The sequence below is a fragment of the Thunnus maccoyii genome, chromosome 12, assembly GCF_910596095.1.
Source record: "Thunnus maccoyii chromosome 12, fThuMac1.1, whole genome shotgun sequence".
Classification (NCBI taxonomy): domain Eukaryota; kingdom Metazoa; phylum Chordata; class Actinopteri; order Scombriformes; family Scombridae; genus Thunnus; species Thunnus maccoyii.
In genome coordinates, this window is record NC_056544.1 from 17,101,315 (window position 1) to 17,120,688 (window position 19,374).

General features: G+C 40.8%; 1 protein-coding gene across 1 annotated transcript in view; it reads left to right on the plus strand.

Moving 5' to 3' along the window:
- Positions 1–19,374, plus strand: part of phlpp1 (PH domain and leucine rich repeat protein phosphatase 1) — a 47,487-nt gene that overhangs the window by 15,112 nt on the left and 13,001 nt on the right. Inside the window, exons 2-4 of the mRNA XM_042429757.1 lie at positions 14,965–15,161; positions 16,227–16,352; positions 17,209–17,357. Of these exons, the coding sequence (XP_042285691.1) occupies positions 14,965–15,161; positions 16,227–16,352; positions 17,209–17,357 (472 nt within the window). The remainder of the gene's footprint in view (positions 1–14,964; positions 15,162–16,226; positions 16,353–17,208; positions 17,358–19,374) is intronic.

The following is a 19,374-nucleotide window of genomic DNA, read 5'->3' on the forward strand; positions in this document are numbered from 1 at the left end:
TGAAGACAGAGAGGTCAGGTCGTGAGTAAGCTTGGCTAGAAATGGGGAAACTCTGCAAGGGCAGACACATAAAACCACTCAGACTAACAGTTTACAATGGAAGAAGGAAGCACTGCATGGCTCTGATGGCTCGTACGACAGGTGCTCTTCAGTGGGGCAGGTAAAAATACAAAAAACAAGATCCAGGAAGTCGTGCTACATATTTGTCCTTAAGTGGTGCAGACAACCAAAGCAGATAAGGCACTCCATCTTCAGATGAAATAATATTATGAATTCATTCTTTGAGCATATGGGCAACCAAACAGACCAACACGTATTGACTCTAAGTCTTCATCAGGGTCTCACCCTGATGACCCTGATGAAGATTTAGAGTTGATACATGTTGATCTGTTTGGTCCTTTTTCCATGGTTGTCTGCACCGTTTAAGGAAAAATATCAAGCAAGACTTCCTGGATCTTTTCTTTTGTATGTTCACTCAGACTTTAATTTTGAACAGACAAAAAGAGGGAGAGAAGAGGGTTGTAGAGTATGGATGATAGCTGGAGATACTGAAGCCTGACGTTATATACTTTAGGGAATGGGTAATAAAGGAAGATAAGTAGGGGAAACTTCAGAATTTCAGTTCAGTGAAAGCCTTCCTGGCCCTCAGAAACATTAAAATATGCACATACACACACATGTACACACAGTTAAAACCTTTCCGGTCATAACGTGCATGCGTGTCTGTGTGTGTGTGTGTGTGTGTGTGTGTGTGTGTGAGCAAGCAAAACAGAGACACATTACATAACTGGGCACCCTGGCTCTCCTGCCAGTTTACTATCACACAACAGTAACTCGGCTCACACGTGTGCAGGCTTGTTTTATTTTGTGTGTGAAAGCGCAGCCTCTCATTTGTCTCTCACGCACTCATGACCCTGCTGGTAATTCATTATTTTACCAACGTGGAATAGCTATTCTCTTCCACACAGATGACCAAGTTTGTCATGCGTTCGAACTGAATCTACACGGAACTGCATTACATAAACACTCAGAGGGTTTTGATGGAGAATATATCTGACCTTTTGCGGGGAAGATATTAGATACTTGCAGGAAGTGAGTGAGACATTGATGTTTTTTTCTGAGTTGTTAACCTTAAAAAAAGGAGAAAAAAATTTGAAATGGACCCAACACTACGTGATGCAAGGTCTTATCAGAAAACTCATTGCTTCCTCATCCTTAGTGAATAAACATCACAGCTTCTCTTATAGCATCTCTGCTGACAAAGAAACGCTTTTGCTTTGTTAAAAGAATCCGCCAGTACATGACTATGCATCTTGTTTTCCTTTTTAATGAATAATTCTGATATTTTACCATAATTTCTATTCGTTATGAAAATAGTACACTCACCAAGTTAATTTCTGAGGTCTGGAAACACAGCAGAATGACTCGAGAAGTCTGGCAACATGCTTTGAGCAGCTACCCTGTCAGAAATACAGCAGAAGACAAGCATGTTACTTATGTTCTATATAAAATACTGTTGTTATATGTTTATTGACGTAAATATATTTATTTCATATTCCAAGTTTGTGGGTCACAGTAACAGAAAGCAGATCTTCCTAACTCTGTATGAATTTTTGGTACTTGCAGGGTGAGCCGTGTCTGTGAGCAGGTACCAACATTCCAAGAAAGCAGGGCTGAGAGATGGGGGGGGGGCTTTTGTAAAATAGCTTTATAAATAAATAAAAACAAATGCTGATTCCTCCTCCTTGATGGAGCAGGCAGGCCAGTTTTTTGATATAGTAGGCAATGGTGTGTCCCATAACTACAGTATCTCCAGTGATGAATCTTAATGCAGAGTGATCTACTGCTTCTAAAGGTTTGAGAGTGGAACTGGCTGCCTGCCCATAAATAACATCCCCATAATCCAATACGGAGAGGAAAACTGCTTCAACAATTCTTTTTCTCATAAATAAGGGAAAGCAAGATTTATTTCTGAAAAGAAAACCCCATCTCAGCTTTGATAACAATATGGCAATATGGACTTTAAAAGTAAGTTTTTCATTCACCCAAATGCCTTGATATTTACAATATTGCAACAGAATTTTTTTTTTTAAAACTACCATGGTCAATATTTGTTGCATTTGAAAACAACACCCATTTTGACTTTGCACAGTTTGGGACCCGTTTCAAATTATGAAGGTGTTTTTGAAGGAGATTAAATGATCGCTTTTGAGTGGCGGCATGAATAGAATCCACACAAGAGTAAAGGACTGTGTCATCTGCGTATAGATGAAAGTTACAATTGTATAATGAAAAGGTAATATTGTTTATATAAATTGTGAATAAAACTGGTCCAAGGACAGAATCGTAATGTGGAGAAAAGAGGACTGAATTTACCTATCTTGACACCGTGACCTAACGGAAAGATAATTGTGAAACCATAGGCAGCTAGCATTGTCAAAACCCAAAGAAGAAAGTCATTGTAAAAGCAGAGAGTGGTCAACTGTGTCAAAAGCAGACTGAAATGTCAGAAGCCAGACTGAAATGGAGGTAGTATGGAATGCATGGATAAAAATGATTTCAACTGTTCATTAACAAGTGACTCAAGTATTTTTGTGAGTCAAGATAGTTTTGAGATTGGACGATAATTATTTAATTCAGATTTGCTACCACCTTTGTGGAGAGGAAGAACATGGGCAGTCTTCCAAACTGTAGGAATGATGTCAGAGGTAATGCTAAGACTGAAAATATGATTTCAGAAATTAGCTGTGCTGAGGATTTCAGAGCAAATAGTTCTAGTTTGTCATCATCTGTTGATTTTCACACATTAATATTGCATAAGGCGTATCAATATTGCATAAGGCATCAGCTACCATCCAACTGGAGACATGAGATAAGCTAAAGGAGTGGTTTACTTCAGTAGTAGTATCAAGGAAGGATGACCTACGTTCTTCCAGACTACCGTTGAGACCAACACCAAGACTCAAATAACTGACGAGATGCAGCAAAATGATTGTTAAAACAGTGCAAATTGCATGGCTATGAGTTAGCCCATTAACAACATAGGCAGGTAGAGGAGTGCTAGAATTGTTAATAGGTAGATTTTACTATTTTCCAGAATTTACTGTGGTTATTAGAGGAATTATGTTTACTGGAATAAAATAACATAGAAAGCTCAGCAGTGAATCAGGGATCTACATTTTGTCTTTTTAAAAGATGCATTCTTATCTAAAACTGAGTTAAAAACACTGGTAAAATAACTTAAAGCTAGTTCAGGATCAGGGGTTTCGAGAGTGTCAACGATTGGACTGGAGTAAAGGTCACGCAGAAAGGCCTGGTCATTAAAATGTTTTAAGTTTTTTCGAACCACCATGTGAATTAGTTTTCCTCTGTTTCACATTTTTAATGCAAACAATCGGGCAATGGTCACTAACAACAAGGTCAAAAACACCACAGGCAGGAAGTCAATTATGCTTGACTTGGAGGAATCCTTCAGGCTGGGGCAAGTGGGATGTGAAATAAGATTTGTACAATTAAGATTGTAAAAAAATTCCTTAAAATTATTAGATGCTGAGGTAAGCCAGTCTAAATAGAGATCACCAAGGACAATCACCTCATGATCAATCAATAGTGATCAACTATATAGAGAGGTCTGGATAATCTTGCTAAACTTTAAACTTGTTTACAACCTGTCAGACTTTGTTGTAGTGATGTTGCTGTTCGTACATCTTAGCAATTATACGTTTATGAGTATGTTTTCTATCGTAATAGAAATTATACAAAAATAAGACCCCAATTGTAATGAACTGTAATTAGAACCATGCATACATGATTTTATGCAATTATACAATGTCAAATTTTGTCAGCTGCAGAGTGTGCAGTGTCTGGTTGAATGTCTGTTTTGTGGTAGTTTCAATGTGAGGACCGTGATTAGCTCACCTAGCCTTACAGCGTTTTCCTCTCATGAGTCCTTCCTGCCTCGGGTGACAGGATATGCCTGTGGCCAACTCCTTGTCTATCTGTTTATCCATGTATTTATGTTTCTATACAGTATTTTCCCCACTCTATCTTAACCATCTCAGCTCGACCTCACTTTGTTTTTCCTACCCTTCCATCCTACAGATAGCTCTTTATTTCCATCCCCCTCTCTCTTGCTATAGTTCTCCCTACAGCAGCATAGCTCTTAGTATTCACTCTTGTACAGTATAAGCACGCAGTACATGGACCCTCATTATTCTTTTCTATACTTTTACTTATTTATTTTACACACACACACTCTCACCCGCAAACATATTAAATAATTCATTTAGGAGCTCTGCGTACTTTCACAGCCTCACAGTAACACTCCGATTTACACCCATGCATTCAATTAATTTGTAGCTCACACTCACATATTGTATTGTATTGCATGAGCAAACATGCAGGCACCTTCGTCCACTCTGGTAACATTTGCATTTGCTCACGCACAAACAAGAGAGTGAAAACAATCCCCAGAGCTCTTATGTGTGTGCTTGCTCTCTGAGCTCGCTGATCAGCGGGCTCGTGTTTTCCAATGTAAGGTTTCGTAACACACACGCATTACATAACAGCAGCAGGAGTCGAACTGGGAAGAAGGGGGAGAGGAGAGGGGGAGCACACATCTATGTACGTCAGCATCCAGCCTTTCTACTGACAGAGGGAATCACTGGGGAGAATCTTCTTTTTCACACACCGATGCCAACACAACACCTGCGATTCAGAGCATCCATAACGCCGTTCTCCTCTCTGTTCACTGCATCTGGTTCTATTTTTCGTGGATATTGATTGAATTACATGATGAAGCATGTTCACAGTGCAGTGGGTGGTGTGAAGGACAGTGCAGCTGATATAAATGCTGCTATTGCTTTCTCTTTAGGGCACAAAAGTCATTTATTTAAAGATTCATATCTGCACAATTTGATTTATAAACCTCTTATGGCTTTTTTTTTCACTGTGCCTCATTGTAGCTGTTAGGCGTATGAGAGATAGTATGGATCTGTTTCTGCTTCTGCTCTTAAACAGAGATTAGAATCAGGTACACATGACCTTATATGTAAAGATGAGAAGAAGATTGAGCTTCTACAGCTGTGCAATAAGTCATGTTAGATATTATAATTTGCAGAAGAGCAACTTAGTGTGCAAGTGGGTCAAACTCCAGCAAAGAGAAGATAATTCAGCATTACAGAGCACACTACAAATCCTCCTTCAGGTCATCCCCCTGCCATTATGCATCCCCACACTGCCCCTACAGGCAGTGAATGGTAATGCATTGACCTGATAACTGATTGTACAATGCCTTTAATAGCAGAGGGCTGTTTAGTTCCCTTCTCCCCAGGGGCAAAGGGTAATAATGGTTTGATGGGGAAGATATTGCAGGCTGTGACCTCATTTGGATTCAGGATGTGTTTCACTGGACTGGAAGAGAAGTTGTTGTACAGTGTCAGTTAGTGTGTGTATGTGTGTGTGTGTGTGTGTGTGTGTGTGTGTGTTTCTATCTGATTGCATCCTTCTTGGTGACATGCTTAAGAGAGATGAGCTATCAGAATTTGAGGGCATCCATCAAACTATTAATTATCCAGCTCACCCTCTCTCCAGGGATGGAGGGACATCTCAGGGTCACCGGGGCCACGGCAATATATTTTCCCTGAGCCCCTTGTCTCTGTGTGGCCCCCCCTCCTTAATGCTACATCACCATCTGAGAGCAACAATTGAGAACAACAAAGTAAATTCACTCACACACACTGCCTGTCCTCTTATCCTGAATTATTTGTAGATATTGTTTTGGTATATTCCAGAAAATTGAAATTATGTACTGTAAAACTCTCCTTTTTGAAAATCATACACATTCAGAAACGTGGCATCTAAAGTGCATAACGATTTAATCATGTTTAAATGTTTTATTAATTAATGAGATAATGGAAGCAAAGCATGCTGTAACATGAATGATTAAATAAATACTCAGCTGGCTAATCAGCTGCTTGTGGCACTGTCTAAACACTGCTGTCTACATTTGTTTATCATGATTTCACTCTTGACTGCAGTTGTTTGCACTTTTGAGTTGACTTTGCATCAATATACTTGAGTGAGTCTTACAGAGTCACTACAAGAAGGTCAAGGTTATTTTGTCTGAACAAAACAAAATGGCAAATTAAGATGTAGAAACATGTCAGAGTATAATCCAAAGATTTTTTTTTGTTTTGTTTAGTTTTTTTTTAAAGAAAGCTTTTTGCTTGCAAACTGACATTTTTTGAGTTAATGGTTTAGATTATAGTCACATTTATTTTCCAATTTCTGCTCTCTCAGTATAGTAGAGCTGAAATAATTAGTTGCTTAATCCAGAAAATGAATCTGCCACTATTTTGATAATCAAATAATCATTTTAGTCATTTTTTAAAGCAAAAATGGCAAAAAAAAAAATTGCTGTCTTGTTATGATTTAATGCTTTTCTTTGTCTTATGTGATCGTAAATTGAATATCTTTGGGTTATGGACCATTGCTTGGACAAAACAAGACATGTGAAGACATGGCCTTTGAGTCTGGAAATGGTCATTTTTCATTATTTTCTAACATTTCATAGACAAAATGATGAATCGATTAATTGAGAAAATTATTGGCAGATAATCTATAATGAAAATAATAGTTACTTGCAGCCCTACAATAGCACCTTTGAACAAAAACTAAAACAATAAGTACCACTTTAACAAAACTCTACATACTAAATGCTAACATGCTGTAGTTTAGCAGTTATTATGTTTACCATGTTCACCGTGTTACTTTAGCTGGTTAGCATGCTAACAGTTGCTAATGGCCTGATGTTATTTGTTTTGCTGCTATTTGGTCATAAACCAAAGTGTTTGACAAATTAAGATTTTGATTGGGATAAGGATTGCCAACCCTAGAGCCATGCCAGCTAAAAACTATGTGACACCAAATAAAACTATCCAAGTACTCTCCAGCTAGCCCTTTTTTTGACATTTTGACTGCTGAATATTTTGTTTGACTCTTCCTTTTCCTGGCAGTCAAAATATTAAAACGTATCTGTGTAGAATGCTCATGGGCTTTTTAAAAAGTGAAGATAATATGGCAGCCCAGTATATTTATGCGGAACATGGTTCAAAGTGACAACACCTGACACGCATGTGAGCACATGCGCATCTGCCATGTCACATGATAAGCGATAATGCACGATCATCTCACTTATTTCCCATGCAAACACGTACCTCATCTTCTTATCACTTTCACACAAAGGACAGCTTGACACATTTCACACATCAACACCTCGTCAGTCTCAGCACCTTCTAACCTCTCTCTGTGGACACGTTTGTGAGGGAACATGTGGGAACTTTTAAAGGGGACGTTTGTAGGATTAAGAAGCTACTAATTAAAGGTAATTCATTTCACAAACCGTGAAACTGTGGTATTTCAACAGCCGTGAGACCTTCCCGGAAATCTCTACTTCACACTGTGTTTTTCACCGCCGCACATTCACAGCTCAACATGTGCGTCGTCTTGTGAGGTGCAGAGAAGTGTGACGTGAGGGAAAAAATGTGGAGCACTTAGGTGAGTGCAGCGGGCAGCCTGTCACCCGCGATGGCCTTAGCCACCTTCCAGCAAGGCTCGACAACCACTGTCTGAGCAGACAGTTGGCTTAACACGGCCTGTCACTTTGGATCTGAGTAATCACCTCAAGTCATCCACCGAGAATGAGAGAGAGAGAGGGATCAGAGATGGAGAAACAAACAGGCAAAGAGGCATAGCTGATCAGATGTGGGTGGCGCATCCCTCCCTTGCGTGCAAACTCACACCCTTAGGTACATGCATTTTTACATTGTGTGTGTGTGTGTGTATGCGTGTGTCTTTTCTAACAGAAGGACAGTGCAGCTATTTGTGTCGCAGACTAACAGCTGGCCTCACTCTGTCTTACATCTATTTCTATGTCGCTTCTCCACTGACTCCCCTTAACTTCAGTTTGCTCTTCATGACTTAATATCTCCAACACAGTACAGATTATCTGATGATTAGTCTGATAGTTCATTAGCGTCTTCTGTCAGCTCTTTGTAGAGGCTTCTGTCGTTTTAATGGCTTTAATGAGATGCTTCAGTTGAATAAATATATTTCAAAAGAAGTAGAAAAAAAGCTGATGCCAGAGATATAGGAACTCGATACAGGCTTAGAAGTATTTATAAGTCCTAGAGTCTTGCCGTCCGGTACATCACATCTGTCATCGCCTATAGAATAAGCAAGCGTGCATCTACGCATGCTCGTGCTCTGCTGTGACTTATGTGGGTCATCGATGCCCTACGGTACGGCATGCCCAGTCCTGTAGTGGAGGTGTGCTGATGTCAGGTTGCATTTAGCAGGGCAGGATGATTAACCAGGGATGTGTCCTTGTTATTACTGAGAAGCTCCGGGAAAGAAAAAAAAAAGGTTGAATCTGTTAAACGGGGAGATGGATGGAGGGAGGTCGGCCTTGGGTACCGATCACTAACGATGACAGATAACAGGGGCAGCGGGGCATCTGGGAGGCAGTGTTGTAGACTGGTAGCAGAAATATCTGCTAAAATTCTGATTCTTCTTTTCATACTGAAAATCACACATTTAGTTATGTCCATATGATTGTCTTTGTAAAAAATACACCAAATACACTGTATAAACACACTGTATCAGTATTCAGAGATGTCTTGTTGAAGCTGCAGACTGTAGCAGCTGTTACACGTCTGCATGCTCCTTCTGAAAACGCTAATGCACATTTCACAGGCTTAAAGTCTTGAATTAAACGGAAAATGCATAGAGCTAGTTCCCCCACTCCTACAGGGATGTGCTACCATGTGAGATATATTGTCACAGTAGTACACCAAAAGAGTTTCTAGTCTGTATAATTCTATCATTTTGAAAGTTTTCTACCTTGTTAATGCCAATTATCTTAATTTAAATCAGTGGGAAAGAAGGATTATGCTTGGTCTGTGGTTAGTATGCAGTTTGTTTAAAGGCATGATCTGTAATTTATCAACCATATCATTTTGAGGTATACATGAGATTCTGGAAGACCACATATGGTTTACACTCTTCTGCAGATGGCTGGTATTGCGACATAGTGGACAGCATTAAAGTAAGTGGATTGACAGCAGTCTTCGAATCACATTGACAGAACTATTACAGTGGTATCCATTAGTTATTCGTTGCACAAGGCAAATTGCAAATTCTTGCAAATTCTTGCAAATTCTTGAAGCCAAAAATGCTGGATTCAAGAGCAGCCTTCAGTATTATAGTGCCATTATGTGGGATCAGTTAGACATGTCTATGCGTGAGCAAACTACTCAAAACTACAAATGGGAACTGAAATCTCCCATGTTTGAAACTTCATATTGTTTTCATGTTGTAATATTTGTTTTCAATACATTATATGAAACCACGACTGCCTGGAAAACAGTACCGATACCAAGTATCCTAAAGAAATAAAGTATGAAGTATGTCTTTCAACCAATCATGTTTCACTATGATGTTTACAAACATTACTGATGTAAATAAATCTTTTACTGTATTATAAAACATTCATATATTTGATTTAGTTGTTGGTTTTGTCTTCACCTGTCAATCAGTTTGAGAATGAGAGCCGGCTCCAATTTTTGTAGCGTGGATCCCCTTTTGTTTACATTTGGAGCACAGATTGTGGCTTTAAATCTCTGCGTGAATAGTTTTCACCTTTGAAAGTGAGATCAAAAAACTGAGGAGCTTGTTCATTGGCCCTGTATATGTGTGTGTGTGTGTGTGTGTGTGTGTGTGTGTGTGTGTGTGTGTGTGTGTGTGTGTGTGTGTGTGTATTTTCAGTAGTATTGGAGCCTAGTGTAGAGGGGAAACACTCTCTTCCTGAACCTGGGGGAAAAGGAAGGAAGCCATCTCCAATAACCAACACACACACACACACACACACACACACACACACACACTCTGTAGTACTCCTGCTCCTGTGTACAGTAGGTCTAGGAATAGACTATGACTTCAGCACATGAACACACCCACCCTGCAAGGCCTTTCTATTATTTTTACATGCACATCTTATGCATCGCCCATAGATTACAGGATGACCACCTCATGACTAACATCATTGCTGCTCAAAATATTGCAAGTGTAGGAGGTCTGTGGTTCATACATTTGGAATATAGCAGCTCAGACAGCTGTGCAGAGACTTCCTTCCCTCACTTTGGGGTAACCAAGAGATCCTGCTTTTCCCTGGCCCACCCCTGTAAACAGGATGCTCAAGTGGGTGTCCCACCCATCTCCCCGCTTCCTCCACTGTGCATTCCCATGGCCAGACTGAAACGTTTGCTTCCATCCAGTCATCCCACATCCATGTGAGATAGTTGTAAACGGCAGCATCCGTACAGGAGCAGCTTTCAAACTTCTCTTATCACAAAAGCAGCCCACTCAGGCTGTCTGCATTGTTCTCCCTGCGGAAAAAAAAAATCACTTGCTGTTTGTGGTCCATCAACATTCAGGTGGGGACAATGGATGCACATATGGAGATGGTTAATCACTGTCACTGTGTGTGTGTGAGTGTGTGTGTGTGTGTGCATGTGTGTGTGTATGTCAGCAAGGGGAAGAGTAGGAGGAGGAGTAGGGTGCGTGTGTTTGTGCATATGCTTGTGTGGGAGAGAGCGTGTTCCAACAAAAGGCCTAAAAATAGTAGAAATATGCCCATGTGACATATTGAGGCTAAAAGCTTGTGAATAATTTGTCTAATGCAACACATACCCCCTTCCTAAGCTCAATCATGAAAATATGCTCCTGCTCGTTACCTCTGCCAGACTGCAGAGGAAGTTGGAAGGAGGTAACCAGTCTGTTTAGCCACCACGCTCTGTTTGCCTGTCTGTTAGCAAGATGTCACATGGGTGTGGTTGAAATCTGGTGGACTGATAGATTAGATGCTGAATAAGAACCGAAGGTATATCTATTAGACTTTTTTTCCCCATTTTTTATTTAGGTTTATAGCTAAATTTAGCAGCAACCAAGAAAACATTCAGCGTAAGCCTTATTTTTCAAAAGAAACTTTAATAATATCACTGTATTGATATTATTTAGGTTCTGTTTTTGGTTATTTAAACACATGCTGGGGACTATTCCATTTTTAAATCATATCTTCAGCTAATTTCCTTATCCTTATCTTTTCCTTCTCCACCACCACTTCAGTCTAACTACCAACCACTTCCTTGGAAGGGAAAACGAAAGTGGACACCTGTTATATTTTGTTTGTTTTATGGTAAATCCATTTGTGTGCACAACTAAGTGCACTGTGTCGAGGTCAAACCAGGAAGTGGTTTAGCAAAATGTCTTGGACATTTTCACGTGCAGTGGTTGAATGTGGTTCAACTGTTATTGTGAACCTTGTGCACTCTGTTGTTAAACCTTGTCTAGGCAGCAACCTTACGTCAGTGATAAACGTGCGACGTGCGAAATGTGATTATAATCAATAGGAACAATGATCAAAACTATGAAAAAAATGCAATGCTGTGAAAAAACAAGCATTTCTTTAAGGCTTCCCTTCACTCTCAATGCGTCTACCACACAATATTTGGTATTTTTGTGCCCAGCCAGCACCTATACCACTGTGTACACATACTCACAATAAAACAAATGATATAAACCATCATTTAATGGCATTTCCTGTGAAGTGGAAGGTAATGATGACCCTTAAAAGAGAGATAAAACCTGCAGTTTCATTGGCTCCCTGCACACTCCACTTGTTCCAGAAGTGCAATTAAATAGGTGTGCAGATCAGCAGTGGAGAGGAGGAGAAGCAGGACAGAGAAAGAACAGTTTGGAGGATTTGGATACAGTGTAAGTAAGAAACAAAACATCCAGTGACGTTCACCTACTTCTGATTTTTAATCCTGAAAAAAAAAGTGCCCGAAAATTTGACAATCGATCAGATTCACTTAATATATATATAAAAAAAGCAATTTAATTTCAGTTGTGCTTTATGACTGGGAGGTGTTACAATTTTCATTTAGTATCTTCCTTTAGGGAATTGGTAAAAATTAAACTGTAAAGTTTGTACACTGAAACTTTTTGTGAAGCACATGACCCAGATTATAGGATTGAGACAGCAAAGATCTGTGCCTCATGTAATCACAAGATGTCTGTGATGATTTTAATAAGGCTGTAAAAAGTACAAATCTAGCTAGATTTTCACTAAGATGAATTTGCTAATAATATAATGCTATTGTAAATGGGATTTGGCAATACATGTTTTTTTTATATTCTGATAGCTAATTGAAGCATAATTATCCATATTTACGTCTAGATTGTGTTTGCCAGCTTCTGATCACTGCTGTTAAGTCAAAGCAGACTGCAAGAGCACACAGAAAAAAATGAAAAAGCAGTGTGCTTTTATGCCATTTCAATTGTCACATACAGTATATTATATTTCGGCACAGTGTGAACTGCATTTGCTATTGTAGGATCATATTTAAGGCATTGGCATTGCTTCCAGTGAGGTTCATAAATAGTCCTTCACATAAAGGAGTAGGACACATATCTTTTTAACCACAACCACAATCCAACAACTTGTGATAGTCCAATTTATAAAGAGACACAAATCTTGTTATTTCACATAATATCAAATGTGTCTTCTGGAGTTTTCTGTTCCATTTGGAGGACATGTTAATAGTATATCGCAGTATTATTTTACGCTTTTAGGGAATGTCTGTCGTGTGACTTAATAATCAGCTGCTAAACAGTATTGCATTCCCACACTATTCCTCAGAAAATAAAATTAGAAAAACACTGAAAAGATAAACTGCTGTGGAGGCTGCATCTCTGCACGTTGCACAGCTCAGTGTTGGCAGAGGCCTGTGCCATCTAGTTATGTGTGATCATCTCTGCTGTTTAAGCATAGCAAGACAGCTCACCCTCGTAGTCAAACATGACTTCTGGTCAACATTTAACAATTGTGTGATATGCTACACACTCAGCATTTAGTCAAAGCAAATATCCTTTTGCAAACTGGGCTATTGATTCTGTTGTGAACACAAGATTAGCTTTTAACACAGATGAAAGGTCAGGGCTCAGTTGCTGTGCTGATGAAAAGAAATCACGATTGCCAAAGTTTGTATGAAACTCCACCTCTTGAACAAGGTGAATTCAGCTGTGTACATGTTAGCGAAAATCATTATATATGCATTGTCATGACCTCAAGGTCCTGACCTCACTTCAGCTCGTATAAGCAGACTCCTCGTCAGAATGATATTAAACTCTGCTGAGTGTGTTGGATCAGAGCACACAAGTTACATTACTCTTACGGTCGGCTTGTGAAAGCGCTGAATTATTTAAAGCCATAAGAGCGTGTGCAAGTTCACACTTGCTTACCCTACTGACTCTTTCTTCCTCTCTTTAACTCACCTCCACCCTCTTCCCCTCTGTTTCACTCTGTGTGTTTGGAGTATGTGTGAAAGAGCCAGCGCAAAAGGGACGCAGCCAGTTTACAGCAGGCCACGGGTGAGACATTTTCTAAGTCCATCTGTCGCTTGGAAAAGAAAACTTCATAAATCAAGCCATGAATCTCTTGGCCGAATGGGAAAACAGTGAGGTTAAACATGCTGCGAGCACAAAACATAAAACTATAGATAAAATAGAGAAACTGAAAGCCAGGCACATAGACAGATAGAAGAGAAACAACAGGGGGGGGAAGGACAGCGCATGCCAGCCTAAGGGGGGAGGGGGTTTGCGGAGGTGGAGGTAGACAGAAAGCAGGTGGATGTTTAGACAGAATGATAAGACAGCCTGGCTGACAGAACGCCTGATAAGCACCCTGACTGTCAGGTTTGGCAGGCTCTCGGTGAAGCAAGGGAACAGGGCATGGAGGAGAGGCAGACAGATGGGTAAAACTGAATAAAGACAGCTCAGAAATTGTAAGAGCATAATTTAGAAGAGGTGCACCTGGTATTGAATTTGAGACTCTATTAATGTAGAGCTGCACTGAATGCAAATCCAGACTATTCAATTCTATGTGCAAAGTAGGACATCCGTGGCAGACAGTTGTGCTGAATGTATTTAGATCTTATGCTAACCCAGCATTGTGATGGGATTGTGTTGAGAGCTCTTGTGCTAAACATTATGGCTATATTTCTCAATTTGTGGTATATTAAGCAGCCAGCCACACAGTCAGATCATTTATTTAGCCATGCAGCCATGGCTCTAGGGATGGCATTGCCGGTTGATCTGCCCACTAATGTGGTCCAGACTGAAATATCTGAACAGCTATTGGACGAGTTGCCAGAAATGTTGTTCATGGCCCCCAGAGGATGAATCTTAAAGACTTTGGTGAACCCTTGACTGTTCCTCTAGTGCCACTAGCAGGTCAAATTTTTCACTTATCCTGTGAAATATCCCAACATCTACAGGATCGATTGGCACAAAATTTTCTACAAACATGGTTCCTGGACAGTGAATCCAAAAGACTTCCGTGATTCCTTGACTGTTCCTTAAGCACCCTCAGAAGCTTGACATTTTTGGGGTTTTTTTTAGTGAAATGTCTCTACTCCTGTTGGATAAGCTCAAAATTGTGTCCAATACTTTGGTTTATGTCCAAATACCTGCAAACATAATGACATTCCTGTCAGCCTCGGCTGTACTTTGTGTTTAGTACTAACAGCAAATGTTAAACTAAGATTGTTAACATGGTAAACATTTTACCTGCTAAACATCAGCATGTTAGCATTGTCATTGCATGCTAGGAAGTGCCTTACAGGACTGCTAGAGTGGCTGTAGACTCTTAGTCGTATATGTTATAAGCTTTATATGTTTTTAAGTGGCATTGTGTACCTCTTTTGAAAATTACTGTCCTGACACTCTTATAAGATTGATTTTATTTACTGGTGGTGTGCTTATTTGTTTCCTTAAACAGTATATAATCAGACCTGTGTCACATCTCAATGCTAACGACACAATATCTCTTATTTTTTCTTCCAGGGAAGCCTCAAAGCATCGAGAGCTCAGAGCGGGTCCAGCTGTCAGGTACATATAATGTTCGGAAAGGGAAGCTCCAGCTACCAGTCAACCGCTGGACCAGACGGCAGGTCATCCTGTGCGGCACCTGCCTGATCGTCTCCTCTGTCAAGGAGAGCCAGACGGGGAAGATGCACATTCTGCCACTCATTGGAGGAAAAGTATGTCTAAGTCATGCCACAAAAGTCAATCACATGATCTTTTTTTAATTTGTTTCTCATTCTGGCCTTTTATGATGATGTTATGTAATTTATGCTTTGGATCATAAACCCATAATGTCATTCCACCAGGGAGTGACCTGATAAAGTCGCTCTTATTATCCTCTGCAAATATCTTCCTGCGCAGCAAAGTTTGTCCTTTCTTGTGACATCCAGTAATGGTTGCTGTTGTTCATTTGTTCATTTCAGCTCAAGGTCAAACAAAAATGGCGCAATCTGGGTTTTTACGAGTGAAAATGTTTACAGCATTCTGCAGGGATGTTTTTTTGTCCATTTCTAGTCCAGAGTCAAGACATACTATAATGATTAGTGTAATGTACCCGCATTTCTCCCTGAACTTTTTAAAACTACCTCCCTAAAAAATGACCTTTATCCATTTATTGCTTTATGGATCTGTGTATCTGCAAGGCCACTAAATAAGCTCTAAGCACTCTCTCCTGAAAAGCCCTTATGGTCCATCTGCTTTGCACAATGGACACTCCAGATCCTACCACACCCAGTTTTTAAACATTTCACATACACAACACATGACCTCTAGTCAACCATTCATGCACACTGTGCTTCTGCATGTGCCTGTGTGTGGTGAGTTTATGCGTGTTCGTGCAAATATTCTATTAAAACACCGTAACTAGTCAGCCATTCATTCACAGTCCATGTGCTCGAGTGTGTGTGACTCTGCGTGTCTAAAATGCAGTTTCACATGCATTTCTTCTCGCTCATGTCATGCACATGTGTTCGTTATATGATTATGCATCCCTTATATATTTTCATAAGTGTGCTTCGGGTTGACTGGATGTGTCTACCCTGCAGCCATTAAGCATCTTATATCCTTTGACAGAGGCAGTTTCAAATAAGAACAACAAATATACTAAGCCATCCATGTGTCAGCTTCTCTTCTCTGTTCCCTTTTATTTTGTGGCTCTGTTAAACGTTCATATTCAGATTTGGGTCAGAGATGTCAGTATTTCAGATTCTTAATGTCACTCTATTTTGTGTGTCGTTCTGCAGGTGGAGGAGGTGAAGAAGCACAATCACTGCTTGGCCTTCAGCTCTGCAGGGCCTCAGAGTCAAACCTACTACGTCAGCTTTGACAGCTTCACGGAGCACCTGCGCTGGCACAGACACGCTGCCAAGGTACCGTGTGTGCATGAGGGTTAGAGAAACAAAAGTAGAACATAAGCATATGTTCCCCAGCGCTACTTACGGGTCAGCTGCGTTTTACAGTATATCAGAACATGCATGACTGCAAGTTGACTTGTGAAAATATTGCACTACACCCTCCACGAGCCCACTGCCTGTATGAGCTGAGTGGACTGAAAACTGCACATATTTTACTGCTGTCCATGGTTTAGTGTATAACCCGAGTGTCTTCTGGTGCGCTCATACACATAAACACCACTCACGGCTCTCTCTCTCTTTTCTCTCATTTGAACTCAAGTAGGCCATAGCCAGAAAACCTCTTTTCTAAATATTAACAGGGACATGCATGTCACCAGCACCCAGAGGGCCACTCAGAATAGAAGCCCGGATAGAAGCAGCACGTGCCCCAGTGACGACTGCTGAGCCTCTAGCTAACTCCGCTCCGCAAGGCTCGAGCACACTGACTGTTGCTCCTCTCCCTCAAGACGAGGTGGACGTTTATGCTGTCATTTCATTTTAGACGACAGCTTCTGTGTTTCTGTATATTTGTCTAAGAAACAAGCCCTGATCTTAACTGATCCATGCACCTAGATTACACGATGATGCACTGTAATGTGTGACGTTAGGTCAGTGGCGTGAACAAACCTGTCGGACTTTCCCTTGCTTCTCCTGACTCTGTAATCCTAAGAAGATTGGCTGTTGAATGACATCTGACCCCTTAGCAGCAAGCCACACACACACACACACACATGGTAAACCAGTAAAGTCTTGTGTAGTAGAGATAATCCTGTTTAACTCCACGTTTGTCTTGTTCTCCACTCTTCTTGCTTCCCTCCCCTCCCCCGTCTAGATGGTGTCCCAGAGGATCAACTCAGTAGACCTGTCCTGCTGCAGTTTGGAGCAACTTCCTCCCAACCTCTACTACAGCCACGACCTCACCCATCTCAACCTCAAACACAACTTTCTGCCAGCAGACCAGCGGCTGCAGCAGCTGCAAAGGTACAACGCCATTGTATGTCTAAAGTAAACACACCTGAGGCTAAACCACAAGGAGTGGAGAGGAAGGAAGGGGTGAATGATAACAAAAGAGAGGAAAGATTGGAGGAGGCGTTAAAGGTAGAGGAGAGACAGTTCAGGGTTGGAAAGATGAGTCAAAGCTTAGTAAATTTGGCCACAACATGAGATGGGCTGTGCTGTTGTAAAAAAAAAAAAAAAGAGGGCGGAGGCTAGAAACAGCAACACACAGCAAGGCTTTACTGGACACAGCAGGTCACGGCTGACTGGTTTGGACAGCTTTAGCAGTTCGCCTGCAGTTTGCAAGCCATCGACCTGAGCAGTCTAGGACTGGGGCCATTGGCACGTGGGGACCAAAGAGGCTAGCCAGGGCTGCACTGTACCAGGCTAGGCCAAACGAGCCCAGAGCCCAGAAGGGTAGATGTGTCTGCAGGGAAGCTTTTAATGTGCCTGGCCTCCCTCACTCTCTCTCTCTGTGGGCACCATCTGCTGCATGCTTATCATGGTTCCAGATTAAAGCCCACAGCCAAGACGTATGTGTGTGTGTGTGTGTGTGTGTGTGTGTGTGTGTGTGTGTGTGTGTGTGTGCATGTGTGTGTGTGTGTGTGTGTGTTCCTGTGTGCGTATTGCATTCATGTATACACTGGTACACGTGCACGCCTGCCACAGCCTTTCTTGCTAAAGATCACTGCCAGAAAATTTTCACCATTTAACTGAGTGAATTGTGTGAATCTGATGCCTTAGTATGTGTTGGAAGTGTGTGTGTGTGTGACAGGGAGAGAGAGTTGCTTGCTTGTATGCAACAGAAAAAGTGGCTGCAGGCTACAGATTTGGGGTCAGTGCATACAGAGTCTTGATACAGTATGGGATTTTTTTTTTTTTTTTTTAAGAAGGCTCCACTGACATGAATTTTTGTGCGTGCGTGTGTGAGGCTGTGTGGCTGTGCATGTATAATCTTGCATGCCTGTGTGTCTTCCTGAGAGAAAATTGTAAATGAGTAAGGGGGTCAGAATTTTATGATGCTCTACCACGGTCATTTTTTTGAATCATCTTTTATTATTACCGTGTTTTTTTGTTTTGTTTTTGTTTTTTTTTTAAATCCGTGGGATAGTGAGTGGTGTTCAGAACAAGATAGGAGGGAAATTACTAGGTTTTAAATCGGAGTGAGTGACGCACAGCTCCCCTGCTGGTCAAGCCAGCAAACACCCGTTTAGCTTTGCCAAACCTAAGTAGGCTCATCCCCATTTGACCCAGCATGACAGAAAAAGAGGTCAGTAATGAGAAAGAGATGAATAGTTAGCTGAAAATAGAGGGGTTTTGACAGAAACATACAGCAGAGTTACTTGAGTACTCGCTTTGCCCCTGAGAGAATGAAGTCAAAAGAGCCGGAACAATAATACTCTGTGTGCAATGGATGTGGGTGTATGTGTTTTGGTGTGGACAGTTTTGTGAGAGTCTGTTTTTGTTTCAATATAAACACTGGCTTTCTGTGACATCTGACATCTGACATAGTAGTTCTTTGCTTTGTATTTTTCCAAGAGGAATGCGTAAACCTGCCACATGCCTTTCCCCTTCTCTCTCTTTTCTCTCTGGCCAGATACTTACTGCTGGGTGATTTGCCAATCAGATATGCATAATCAGTTGTCTAGATACTAGCTCTTTCCTCTGGCATGGGATTACCTTCCCAGCATGCATCTCTCTTTGAGACAGAGAGGTCGCCACTCACTGAGGGGAATGGCTGACGTTCCATGAATATCATTGAACCTTTGGCCTGTTTATTTACATATGTATGATAGTTTAGCAAGTTATGAAGGACATAAAAGTCATGGAAATGAAGGGAGAGGGAGGAAGCTTGGACAGAATTGCAGGGGAAAGACAACATTTGAGATGAAAGGCGCTATTTAAGGCAAAGTGAAAGAATTAAAGCTGCATTAGTTTTTTTTACCTCATAAAGTTGTTATGGAACTTGATGATGATAGCAAGGAATTCCCTATTTACACAT